Source organism: Metarhizium brunneum, chromosome 4 (genome assembly GCF_013426205.1).
Source record: "Metarhizium brunneum chromosome 4, complete sequence".
NCBI classification, from domain to species: domain Eukaryota; kingdom Fungi; phylum Ascomycota; class Sordariomycetes; order Hypocreales; family Clavicipitaceae; genus Metarhizium; species Metarhizium brunneum.
Genome location: NC_089425.1, coordinates 2,101,303 through 2,114,128, shown reverse-complemented (window position 1 = coordinate 2,114,128; position 12,826 = coordinate 2,101,303). Strand labels below are relative to the sequence as shown.

Genomic DNA, 12,826 nt, shown 5'->3' with positions numbered 1-12,826 from the left:
GCATTAGACGACTTCTCGAAGATTGGGTAAAGCTGTCATGGTTAAAAAAACAGTGCTGCCAAGGTCAGGGTCTGATTGAATAGGATCATAAATTCAGCTGATCCTTCCAATGCTGCGCACCAGGTGGCACCTAAGTAGTTATCCATACTTTATGCGAATTTATGTCCTAAAGTGGAGAATTATGCGCTTAACCAGCTAAGTTTTCCGTAGTGGTGGCCTACAAGTGACATAATCCATCCTGCCAGACCAAGCAAGTCGGAGCAAGCAGGTCCACTACCGGTCGACACTCATGAGCAAGCAAGCATCTTGTTTGACATTGTCTGTTAATCACAACGTAGCTTTTGCTCGCTCTTTTTTCACTTTTCAACATGTCTGGTGCTTCTGTATTATTTCACCGTTCCAAAAAGCTAGAAAAGAATCTTCTTCAACTGATTCTAACAACTCTGTAGGACCGCGAGGCCGTCTTTCCGACTCGGCAGTCGCTGGGAATCATGAAAGCAAAGCTCAAAGGCGCCGAGACAGGGCATAGTTTGCTGAAGCGGAAAAGCGAGGCTTTAACCAAGTAAGCAATACAACAGTTCTGTGCTAGAGTTTGACACGGAACATCAAGATTCAACTGACGCTATTTTTGGTAGGCGTTTTAGAGGTATTTCCTCCCCAGGCGATCGCTGCGGGCCTATCGTGGGCTGACCAGACTGTTACAGAAATAACGAAACGAATTGATGAAGCAAAGCGTAAAATGGGACGAGTGATGCAAATCGCAGCCTTTTCCCTGGCGGAAGTTACATACGCCGTTGGGGGAGATATTGGATATCAAGTTCAAGAATCAGCCAAGTCGGCTCGGTTTCGCGTTCGGACCAAGCAGGACAATGTATCCGGTGTCCTTCTCCCAGCATTCGAAAGCTACATGACAGAGGGAAATAATGACTTTGGCCTAACGGGCTTGGGCAAAGGAGGCCAGCAAGTTCAGCGCTGCCGGGAGACGTATGCTCGAGCAGTCGAAGCTCTCGTAGAGCTTGCTAGCCTGCAAACGGCGTTCGTCATCCTCGATGAAGTCATCAAGGTGGTGAATAGGCGAGGTAGGCTTTTACAGTGCAAGTGCTTTATGATGGCCTGCCATAGCTAATGAGTAACAGTAAATGCAATTGAACACGTCATCATTCCTCGCACCGAGAATACTATCAAGTATATAAACTCTGAACTCGATGAACTTGACCGAGAAGAATTTTACCGACTGAAGAAGGTAGGCATAATGCAAAGATAATTTCAGCACCTTGAGAGTAGCATTGACCACTTTCGCGGTCTTAGGTGGCGAATAAAAAGCAGCGAGACACAGCAGCAGCAGACGCGGAAATGAAGGCAAAGCGTCAAGCGTCCAGTAGCAGGGAGGTGGGTGATAAAATCGAAAGCGACGCGACTGGCCCAACAGATATTCTAGCCGGCGAGGACGAGGACGATGTCATTTTTTAGGTTGCTAGTTTTTGACGATGCTCCAGCCTCGGGCAACTCCTTCACTTTTGCCTAAAGTGGCCTGCTTGGTCACGGAAACACTGAGTAAATATAATGTAGATTAAAAACTCGCATCTACAGATGAGGCCTCAGTACCCGGATACGATTACTGTCTTTGATAAGTGACTTTGATCGCAGTATCTCCTAGCTTCATTCCAGATGTGTTCTCCTTTGCATCAATTGCGCCTTGCTCAGCCTCGTATTCCACAAAAGCGATACCACGACGCCCAGGAACGAGTCTAATTTCACGAAATCCCTCGAACCTGCCAAATATCGCGCCTAGCGCGTCGACATCATATTCCTCTGGAATATTTTGCAAGAATAGGATTTTGTTAGGTGGTAAGTATTCATCCGGTATTACCTGGGAAGTTGCGGGTCCTGTCGACTTCAGTCCTGATGGCCTGGAGAGCTTGCTCGGCCTGCTGTCTGCGGTAGAACCAGCACCTCTTTTAGGTTGTCGTTCACTATCGGCTGCCTCTAGGGCCAAACGTTTTTCTGGCAGGCGAGGTTAGGGCGAAAAGATTTGGGGATAAGATATTCCCGTCGTACCTTTTTCTGATAAGCGATTTCTCTTGTGGGCTTCGAACTCATCCAATGAACAGTTCATCTCTATCGATTTGTCACTTCGTGTTTTGGCAAGGGATAGTTTCATTGGCTTGTCGAAAAGCTGAAATCCTTGTAGTTCTTCGATTGCATCTCTTGCACTGTCGGGATCGCTAAATACTATGAACGCTTGCCCCTTGGCTTTGAGGTTTTTTTTCGCCACAATATCGACAATATCGCCAAACTCGGAAAAGATGGTCTTCAAAGATTCTGTTAAGGGTTGAATCTTGACTCTTTCTTCGAGGTTGTGTACATAAACTCTGCGTCATGGTTAGCTTGTGTCCCCCACATTACGTGTCGAAGTGCAATGACACGGACGTGGAGATTGGTTGATCTGAGGCCATGGTAATTCTCTTGGCCACCCAGGCTGGGAGAGGAGTGCTCTTGGACTATTGTAATGTGTAGTATCGTTGGGACAACACGTCGTTGGAGCACAGCTTCGTGGAGACTGGTCACTAAGTTATTAAGCCCTTTAATTGCATATCTCCCGCTTTGTGAATACTGCCTTTAAAGCGAATCCGGCAAACTACCAGCTAGGTAGTACCCACGCGGGTGGTGCCTGCTCCTGGTGGCTTGTCACCTATTACCCTAGGCACCTACCTACCTACCTAGGTATGTAGGTAGGTAGGTACTTACAGTCTGGTATGATTTTGCTGAGGCCAGGCTGGCAGAAGGTGTGGGTATAAAAACACGATCTAATACAAGACAAGCATATTTTGTGAGATCAAGCTATCGAATTTTGCTGTACGCAGTACTCTCTCTGTATTGTCACGTGGTGGAAGAAAATTCCGAACTTGATATCTATTAATCTGGGTGATCGCGTCGGGCATTGGCATGGATTGGAGGCATGTTTGTTGTTGGCGTCGAATTGGTTTTGAGTGCTGCACGGGTCGTGGGTTTGGTGTAAGGGCACGCATTCCATTCCTGTCGAATCCAGGACGCTAGGTGGAGGTTGCGTTCCTAAGCCGAGTCACATCCGGCAACTCCAAATGGCCTCCCGACTCTGGAATGTGATATTTTGCACTCCTAATCGGCATTAGTGACAATCTTCCCGCACGCATAGCCTTGCGGATTCTTGCTGTTGTGTTCCTCTTGCGTGTGCTTCGTGGGTTGGCTTTTCATGAACAGAAGCCGGATATGTCTGAGCTAGTGGCTAAAATTCGAGTATGGCACATGTTCTGATTAAGTTCCTCGCCGCTATCCTCTGCCGAAATCATGACGACACTGGTCAATATGTTGCCACGCGAGTACGTACATGTCTCTATATGTTTGAGTTATGCCGCTGTTCCTTTTCATCCACTAACTAAGAGGGACGAGCGGGCTAGGACGAGGTTTCGCAGAAGGGCAGCGCCAACCATCTATCATGTTGCTTCAAAGGAGCTAGATGGGATTCGGCCAACTAAAGACATGTCTTGGATACCATTACTGAGCCGCTGTACTATCGGTCAACATCGACACAGACAAACAAACGAACCACCCCCCTCCCCTTTCGCTTACGCCCCATTGGAGGCACCCATGATGCTCGTATTGAGTAAGAAGAAGATCGGGACACGCGCTTGTAGCGCGATTGGGCCTGAGATTTGGCGATAGAACATGGCGTTTCACATCCCGTTCTTTACGGCAAGGCTATTGAATGTGACCAAAGGATTCCCACACTATGACTGGTATGCCTCGTGTTGGGGCTGTCAGAGCTCATCGTGCCGACACGCGATCCATCGTGCAACTGCAAAAGATTCGAAGATGCAGAATCCATTCGCTGCAGGTGTAATAATTTATGTGCCTCTTCAAGATTCCTTCAAAGTGATGTTGTTCATACCCAGCATAATACAGCACTTTCCCTTCTGGCCGGCAACCGTTTCAGACAGAGCTACGAGCTCACCAACACTGTACCTACAGCCTGCAATTCCAAGCCACTGGAAATGGCCCAGAAATTGCCCCTCGAGGGACTGCCGGCCGTGAAGCACTTATCCAAGGTCCCGTCTCTAGAAGTTTTGAAGAGTGGACTGCTTGGAAGTCTGGAAGGTAGTCTGGACGGTTGCCAATGGGACAAGGGGGACATTTTGGCATCGATTCCGGATACTGTTGAGCAAGCTGAACGTTCTTTGCACCTCTTGCACGCTCTACTAACACAGGTGCCTGGTCCATGGCCCACGATACCACTTATACGATGTTATGCAAGACTCTCGAAGCTCCTACCTAAACAACTCAAGTCAAATCCTGCAAGAGAGGTTGCGAAGTTTAGGCAAACGATATCGGCGATGATTAAAGACTCATACGGGTCATTGTTGGATTTTATTTGTCACGATTCACGTCCAGCGCTGCGAGCAACGAATCCAGACCAATTTATTACACATAAAGGGTTGCATGACTTTGTCGCAACTTTCCCCCTGGCTGTCGGCCCTGCGGAACGGAAACCGGTTGTTGCTATTGCCCTTCCCAATGGACCGCTTCTGGCGGCAACATGCATCGCCGTCACTACCTATCACACTGCTGCCCCGATCAACCCAATGGCTGGGATAGAGCAATTTCGAGCCGACGTGCTACAGTCAGGTGCAAAGGTCATCTTGACCAGCTCACAGGACTACGAGAAGTTACAGCTAGGAGATGAATGGGCCAGTGACGAAAATATAGAAATTTTCGTCGTTGACTGGAATAATCGTGATGACATTCGTATTCTCAATACTGCCGGACATGTTTTGAAGCCCCACGACACACGCCCACGACCAAATGCACCTGACGATATTGCCTTGATCCTTTTTACTAGCGGTACATCCGGAACGAAGAAGGTCGTTCCAATGAAACTGCATTCGATAGTTGCTGGAGTGGTATTTGTCATGGATTCCTGGGCTCTGAGCCCAGTAGACACATGCCTGAATATGATGCCCCTGTATCATGTGTAAGTGTTGATTTACTTTACCGGATTCAAAGCCGGATACTTTGATACCGCGGCTAACGATTCAAAAGCGGCGGATTAGTCAGAAATATACTTGCGCCTATATTTTCTGGAGGATCTACGGTCTGCTGCACTGCATTCGATCCGAATTTATTTTGGGATGTTGTGGAATCCCTGGAGCCAACATGGTACTATGCGTCTCCTTCTATACACTCCGTCATTCTCGCTCAGGCACTTGAACGACCAGGCTCGCTGAAAAGGAGCAAAATTAGACTCATATGTAACGCTGCAGGAGGACTTTTGCCGTCGTTGGCCACTCAACTTTGCGATACCTTTAACTGCCTTGTTTTACCAAGCTATGGGATGACGGAGTATGTTCTGGCCTGTCTGAGCTCACCTGAAACGCATTGCCTCCGAGTCGAATAAATAATGGAGCAAAGTTGAGAGAGAAGTTGCTAATGCCTTGTTTCAGATGTATGCCAATATCAACACCACCGCTTCAGCTTGAGTCTGGTCGAGAAGGAACTTCCGGCATCAGCATCGGCCCGGAGCTTACTATACTGGACTTGTCAGATTGCAAGGTCGGCCCTGGGGTGGTTGGCAGGATTTGCGTCCGAGGTGACCCTGTTTTCCCTGGCTATTTGCTGCCCGACGGCTCGTTCGATAAATCTTCGTTTAACACTGACGGGTGGTTTGATACGGGTGATTTGGGCTACATGGACAGTGACGACTACCTTTACATTACGGGAAGAAGCAAAGAAGTTATTAACCGCGGGGGAGAAATAATTTCGCCCTTTGAGGTTGAAAATGCAATCATGAACGCGTCACTATCACCAACCTCCCCCATCAAGGGCAAAGTCAGCCAAGTAATGGCATTCTCAGCATCACATGACGTTCTTCAGGAGGTTGCCGCTGTGGTGCTCGTAACACCGCCTGGTAAACCCAGGGTTGACTTGAAAAGACTTCAGAACGCACTACGCTCCTCGTTGCAGCAAGTAAAGTGGCCGACACTAATAGTATACATGGATGACCTACCAAAGAAGAACAATAAGGTGCTACGAATCAAACTTGGGCAAAGGCTTGGTTTGCCGGTCCTTAGCGAAAACATACCATACCTGCGAAGACACTGGGAGGCAATATGCCCTGCTCCTGACACGGCGTTGTCTGTGTCGATTGAATGTGCTCCCTGTTGTATTGACCCGGAGGCAATACAACAATCACTGGGTGCCGCAGCATCGGCTGATGTGAGATGCCACGTGCGCCGGCGAAGTACAGAGGATATGCCGGAACTATTCTGCGCTCCAGCGAAACGGATTTACCCACCGCCTTCCACGGCGTTCGCGACAGACCTGAAAGAACATCTCTGTGGCTCCCTTCATAACTACATGGTACCGGAAACAGTTCACTTACTAGAAGAGCCGCTTCCTGCCGATGATGGAGGACGAGTGGACGATGACAAACTCCAGGTTGTGGTGGATAGATTGCTTGAGGCGTCTATGGACAAGCTGGCCGATTCAACAGAGGGAAAGGTGGCCAAAGTGTTTGCGAATATGCTCTATTGCCACCCTGCTCAGTTGCCCAGAGACATCGATTTTTTCAGTCTTGGTGGCGACTCTCTCCGTGCCGGCCGTCTTTCTTCAGCTGTGAGGAGCGAATTCGGCATTCAGATTCCCATCAACGTCATTTTTAACTCTGGCTCTATTCAAGCCATTTCGGCCTACGTGGACAAGGTTGCGCCAACAAGCATAGCTAGCGGGACTGAAGACGAAGTCGTTGGATGTACAAAAACGAACAGCTCGACAAATCCATTCCTGATGGCGATTCAACTGATCCCCCTCGTCATCTTGTATCCGCTACGCCGCGCTTTCCAATGGACCATATTTATCGTGGCGTTTAGCTGTACGCAGGGTTGGCCAACCAATACAACTGCTCCCGGCCGGCTCCTCAATCTCACACTGAGTATTCTATTTTCTAGAATGGTCGTCAGGCTTGTCGCTCCCTTCGTAGGTATCCTTGCCAAGTGGATCATCATAGGCCGGTATCGTGAAGGCCTCTACCCGATGTGGGGGTCATATCATACGAGATGGTGGATGGTCCAGAAGGTCGTCAGTGTCACTGGCAAAGGGTGGTTCGGCTTGAATGATACGACCCAGACGTGGTACTGTAAACTCATGGGTGCGAGAATTGGAAAGAATGTCAAGCTTGCCGGAGCATCATTGGGGGAGTGGGATCTTCTAGATATCCGCGACAGCGCCGTCCTGAGTCGCTGCATATGCCGACCCTTTGCAGCCGAAGGAAACACATCCATGTATCTAGGAAAAATCACTATCGGAGAGCGGTCTTCTGTTGGAACATCATCCATCGTAGCGGCCGGCACGGAAGTCCCCCCAAACACGTGCATTGGACCAAACTCTTCAAGTTGGGAGTTGCAGGATGCGGACGAAGAAAACCGACACCTTTCACAGGGTACGGTACCACGACCTCACTGGCTGCTGACGATTCTGCTTACTACACCCTTGCGGCTGATATCTTGGTTCTTGTCTCTCACGCCTTGGATTGGAGGGTTGGTTGGCATGGTTGTTCAGAAGCCTGCGGTTGCTGGTACGCCGATTCGAAACATGCTGGATTGGTTTACGGAACCCAGACGTGTTGCATTTCACTATCTCGCTTTGATTCTGAGGTCTTTTTTCAGCCCCTTTATCGTATTCGCGTTCTCGATATCCGTCAAACTTGTTCTGGATGCGATATTTGGGAAGCCCAGTCTGCTCCACCAGACAGAACATGACGGTACCATTTCGACCTGGCGAGCAAATCTGATGAAGAGCCTTTTGCCCGCTTCTCGACTGCGTGATATGACGGCAATGTTTGGTCAACACTACGAAGCGACGTCGATTGCGCTGCGTATGCTGGGGAGTAAGATTGGTAAACGAGTTTACTGGCCGGGAACCGGACCTAGCATCGGCGACTATCACCTACTCGATGTGGGCAATGATGTGGTATTCGGCTCTCGAGCACATCTCATAACATCTGATGGCATGGGGTCTGAGCCCATTGTAATTAGGGACGGCGCTATGATTGCAGATAGAGTCTGTCTCCTTCCCGGAGTAGATATTGGCGAGCGAACCACGATGGGATCTGGTGCCTTGACAAGCAGAAACAAGAAATATAAGGCTGGTGCTACATACGTAGGATCGAAAGGACGCGATGCCATATGTTTATCAGCGGGAGACAGAGCGAAGCAGAACCCCCGACAAAGGATCCGTCATCTGGGCAGCGACGATACTTTGGTCGGTAACCGAAGCATTTCCAAGACACTGTCACCAGGAACGCGAATCCAACGTATAAGCAGTGACGACACTTTAACCGAGTCGCACACATCGGAGAACATGGAGTCTTTCCAGACTAGTGGTGGTGGTGGTGGTGATACGGACGACGAGTCGCGCGTCCCTGAAACAATCTCGCCGTTTGGGAAGGCTTTCTATCTAAAGCTGGCTCCATATTGTGTTCTTGGACCCTTCGCCATCTTCTGCTATTCTTCGTTTATGACCGTATTTACTGCTTTCTACTGGAACATACCAAACATCTCTTCGATTCAGTTGGTGGACTATCTTATGAATCGGTTCATTGCTCGAAACAACAGCATCCTTTACGAGACCGGGGTGCTGTTTAGCTTGTGTACACTTGTCTTTGCTATACTGACATCGCTTCAAGCTATTTTGACACTTTGTATTGTCATAGCATCAAAGTGGGTATTGATTGGTTGGCGACAGCCTGGCAATTATGACTGGGACAAGTCACCGTACTGCCAACGGTGGCAGCTCTTCCTAAGCATTGAAAGGCTCCGCAAACACTGTTATCGTGGCCAGGGCATTCTTGGTCTCTTGACTGGCACAAACTGGATAGTCCTGTACTTTCGAGCCCTGGGTGCTAAAATCGGAAACGACTGCGCGTTGTTTGCAAATGGCCGCCCGAACTTAATGTTTACTGAGCCAGATCTAATCACTCTTGGCGACAGGGTGACCGTAGATGACGCCAGTGTCGTTGCTCATATTAACACACGTGGTAAATTCGATCTCAATCGCTTAGAAATTGGGAACCGTTGCGTTTTACGAACTGGCAGCCGGCTGCTCAGCGGGGCAAAGATGAAAGACGATAGCTGCCTGCTCGAGCACACACTAATTATGGGTGGTGATACGGTAGAAAACAATTGGACAATGCAGGGCTGGCCAGCGACTAGATACAGTGGACATAGAACAAAATAACTGTTTTTTTTAATAATAATAAAAAGGGGACAGCTTTTTAGCGATAAAGTCAATAGATTATTACGAAATAGCGGTTGAATTTTTTTTTTAGCATTAAATGAAAGTAGTAAAATAAATAAGTAATGTCCACTGACGCACGGCTGAAAAAAATTTTATAGTTGGTTTTTTTTTTCCTGCAGTATAATTTTTTTTCTCCACAACAAACCACTCTTGTTTTTTTTTTTTTTAAAAAAAAATCTATAAGCGGTTTTTAGGAAAATTTTATTAATTTCTTTACCACTCAGCGATTTTTTCAAGGATAATTTTAGTGGATTATATTCCTCTGGTTTTTTTTATTACCGAAAAAAAAAAAAACAATTAAAATCACAGCACCCTTCATATCCCAACCTACCTACCACCTACGCACGTTATTATTCCACCCCTGATATCTCGATTGGTTACCACCATATGCTGGCGGCGGCGGCGGCGGAACTCCTATCCCAAAGCCGCGGCCACCAGGAGGCGGTGGGCGCCATGGGGCCTGTGGCGCAAAATTAGGAGCCCTAGGACCTCTTCGTCTATCACTATTGTACTGCCCTCCTCCATATCCATACCCAGGACCCCCAGGACCCCCCCGCCTTGATTTACCCCGAATAACTTCCACATCACTGGGGGTAAGCGCAGGAGGCGGAAGATTTGCTCCTCGTAACAACATTGATTTATGGGTTTGATATGTTTGAGGCATATCATAGTAGACGCTGCAAAGTGTTGGGCGTTCGTTAGCTAGCGTTCTTCGTTATATTCTGTTCAAACTGTTCAATCTGCACACTGGGCAAGGCTTACCTAACAGACTTATCATAGTCCAAGTTCGGCATGGCACCCCTTGCTAGAGGATACTGCAGCGCTCCGTGTGGGACATAATCATCCCGCTTCTCAACTTTCCCCGACAAGCCATCACTGTTTTTCGGATTCAGCTTGAATTTGGAGCATTCTTGTCGTTTAGAATAAAATTTGGTTAAAATATCGTCATACATGCTCCCGTTGTTGTCCGACAACAGAAGCACATCTCTTCCCGTAGCATTCCTCGCGGCCTCTGCAGAGCTTAGAAGTGGGTACTTGGTCTGCACAGCGGCCAGCAGTCTGGGCATGTCAATGAACGGTAGCAAGGCGACACCTTGCCATGCCATCTTTTTCCCATTCAGATCTACTTCGAAATCTTCAGGATAAAAGTCAATTATTTCGCTGTCCTCATCTGTCATCAAGGGGTGAAAAACTTCAGGGAGGGCGTGGCGTGAGGCTGCTGGCAAGACACTCATCAGCTGCTCGAACGGTTTGGACACCCTCCCCTTCTCGAAGACGATATCCATGTTCGCAAGGTCTTTAAAATCCGCTGCAAACGGGGCGTAGTGATACGGGTAGTACCACTCCCACGAAGGACAGCCCTGAAAATAGTATAGGAGGACCCAAGCCAGCCCCTCAACATACGCCCGAGCTACCTCGTGTCGAAAAGAGATATCATCGGGACTGCGGTGAAACTTCTGCTGGTAATACCTATCGGCGTACCCATCCTCCCACAAGCGGACTGTGTCAACATGGTCTTCCGCTGACGCTGGATGCTCTGCTTTACTAGCTTGCACAGTGCCGACTTCAGTGTTTGTATTGGCCGTTTCCGTGTCCGACTGGGATTCCGCTTTACGCTTGCCCAAGATGGAAGATGAAGCCTCGGGCTCAGTCGTGACAGAACCATGTCGATTCGCTTCTCGTATTTGGTCCTTAATGATGCTTGCGGCGCTTTTGTTGGCAACATTCGCGGCTTGAGCAGAGCTCTTATTCACCACCATATCATGAGTGATAGCTCGAGGTGGTTCCTTAGGGTATGAGGAGATAGGATAAAGAGGCAGTCCCTGAGATGGATCGTGGTGACCATATTTGCGGTCTTCAGCAAGGCTTCCGCGGCTTCCGCGATATGAGTTGTTGTTCTGTTGCAGCTTTCTCCGCTTTGCGTTTGCCTCACGGCGGTCTTCTTGCTCTTTTCGACGCTTGAATATCTCGTCTTCTTGCTTTGCAAGACCATCCAAAATTCGCTGTGCCCTTTCTAGATCTATGTGTCCGTCTTTTGTAACATAACCGCCCATGGTTGGCAAATTATTTCTCCAGATGGTTGTCAAGGTATCAATGCCATGCTCTCGGATCTCCAAGGCTGGCAGATGTGGAAGAAAATCGTTTCCGACAAAGCAGCACATGAAGACCCAATCATCAATCGCCCGCTCCAGATCGAATCGAAATGGTAATCCAGGAACGGCTAATTCAGCTGCGAGATACTCCCGCAGCACCGAAACGTGTAGCCAGATGAAGGGCTTGAGTGTAACATTGCCAGGCTTGTCATCGACATCGTCCGCCTTCTCTTTTGCCTCGCCTCGGCAATTCCGTGCTTCATGTCCTTTTTGTCCGCACAGCTGGCATGTTCTAGCCCTTCCTTCCTGAAAGAATACATCTTCTCGAAGAACTCGAAAGTGCGGCTCGTGTGTTGCTAAGCCTAGCATGATTAGATCAGCATCCAGCCCATAGATAACATGACGGGTATTGGGGTCGTATTCCGGCGATGCTCTCTGAGACCGAATAAAGGACATGATTTTGTGCTCGCCCTCGCCCGGGACTGTGGCATCAGAAATCAAGACCTTCATTTTAGCCCAGGCTGGATCCGTGTTTAGTTTATATTGGCACCAATACCGCAAGCTCACGGCCAATATATCCATGAAAGGTGTACCCGGTGTGATGGAGTTGTTGTCGAAAACTTTCTTGGCGACACTTTCGATGTGATCCGGCGGCAGAACTCCGCCGTTTTGTTGTTTCACAAGTTTCAGCAGCTCCTTCTTATTCTCTTCCTTTTCTTTGGCATCTTGCGCGGATCGGAACCGTCGAGAGCGTTGCTGGTTCATTTTGGCGCGAGGTGCAACACCATCTAGAAGAAAATCTTCGTCAGTATGGGCTGGCCCGTGTGTAGGAGAATTACATACCAACAGCAATCATGAGGAGCTTCCGAGGTCTAACCATGTTGACGACACGGTCTGTATACTTGAATACCTCGAGCATCATTGCCTCCTCATCCTCAGGCGCGGGTTTGTCTTCCGGATGTGAACAAGGATGAACGATGCCGTTCATATCAAGGTAGAGGTTATCGAATTCCTCGCCATTCGGATTGCGACTACTCGTATCAACAGGTACAATAGAACCATCCGGCATTACAACCGGTTGGTCTTCAATCACCGGTGAGATGATCTTGGGATATTTGTTGGAGAGCCATCGAAAGGCAGCTGGGATACCCATCTTGACGGCAATGAGGAATTTAAAAGCAGTCAATTGCGATGCTATTTTTGTCGATGGGTTCGTGTAGGACACGCACAACAGTGAGGATTGTACGATAACTGAAATTTTCCCCATTAGTCGCCAGCGCATTCACTATCAATGAACAATTGCCAGGTTGAAGTACCTAAGTACTTATGATTATGTCATCAGGACTAAAAGGTGGTGTGGAGCCGCATATTCCTAATGTCGCTGCAAGAAAGCGTTAGGTGCTTAA

General features: G+C 48.5%; 4 protein-coding genes across 4 annotated transcripts; 2 read left to right on the top strand and 2 right to left on the bottom strand.

Annotated features, from left to right (window-relative positions):
* Window positions 1–368: 368 nt before the first annotated feature.
* vma-8 (V-type proton ATPase subunit D) lies at window positions 369–1,470 on the top strand (the record flags this gene model as incomplete). Its single annotated transcript, XM_014690281.2, has 6 exons — window positions 369–383; window positions 450–562; window positions 636–646; window positions 705–1,079; window positions 1,137–1,243; window positions 1,309–1,470. 6 exons carry the CDS (start codon window positions 369–371, stop codon window positions 1,468–1,470), a joined length of 783 nt encoding a protein of 260 aa, XP_014545767.2.
* Window positions 1,471–1,615: 145 nt separating this feature from the next.
* usp102 (U1 small nuclear ribonucleoprotein usp102) lies at window positions 1,616–2,456 on the bottom strand (the record flags this gene model as incomplete). Its single annotated transcript, XM_014690282.1, has 3 exons — window positions 1,616–2,004; window positions 2,059–2,372; window positions 2,431–2,456. 3 exons carry the CDS (start codon window positions 2,454–2,456, stop codon window positions 1,616–1,618), a joined length of 729 nt encoding a protein of 242 aa, XP_014545768.1.
* Window positions 2,457–4,031: 1,575 nt separating this feature from the next.
* Window positions 4,032–9,267, top strand: PCS60 (Peroxisomal-coenzyme A synthetase; the record flags this gene model as incomplete). The annotated part of the gene is made up of 2 exons (XM_014690283.1): window positions 4,032–5,008; window positions 5,478–9,267. The coding sequence occupies 2 exons, from the start codon at window positions 4,032–4,034 to the stop codon at window positions 9,265–9,267; spliced, it is 4,767 nt and encodes a 1,588-aa protein (XP_014545769.1).
* Window positions 9,268–9,704: 437 nt separating this feature from the next.
* Window positions 9,705–12,573, bottom strand: RAT1 (5'-3' exoribonuclease 2; the record flags this gene model as incomplete). Its single annotated transcript, XM_066130975.1, has 4 exons — window positions 9,705–9,787; window positions 9,895–10,004; window positions 10,090–12,208; window positions 12,264–12,573. 4 exons carry the CDS (start codon window positions 12,571–12,573, stop codon window positions 9,705–9,707), a joined length of 2,622 nt encoding a protein of 873 aa, XP_065986962.1.
* Window positions 12,574–12,826: the final 253 nt, after the last annotated feature.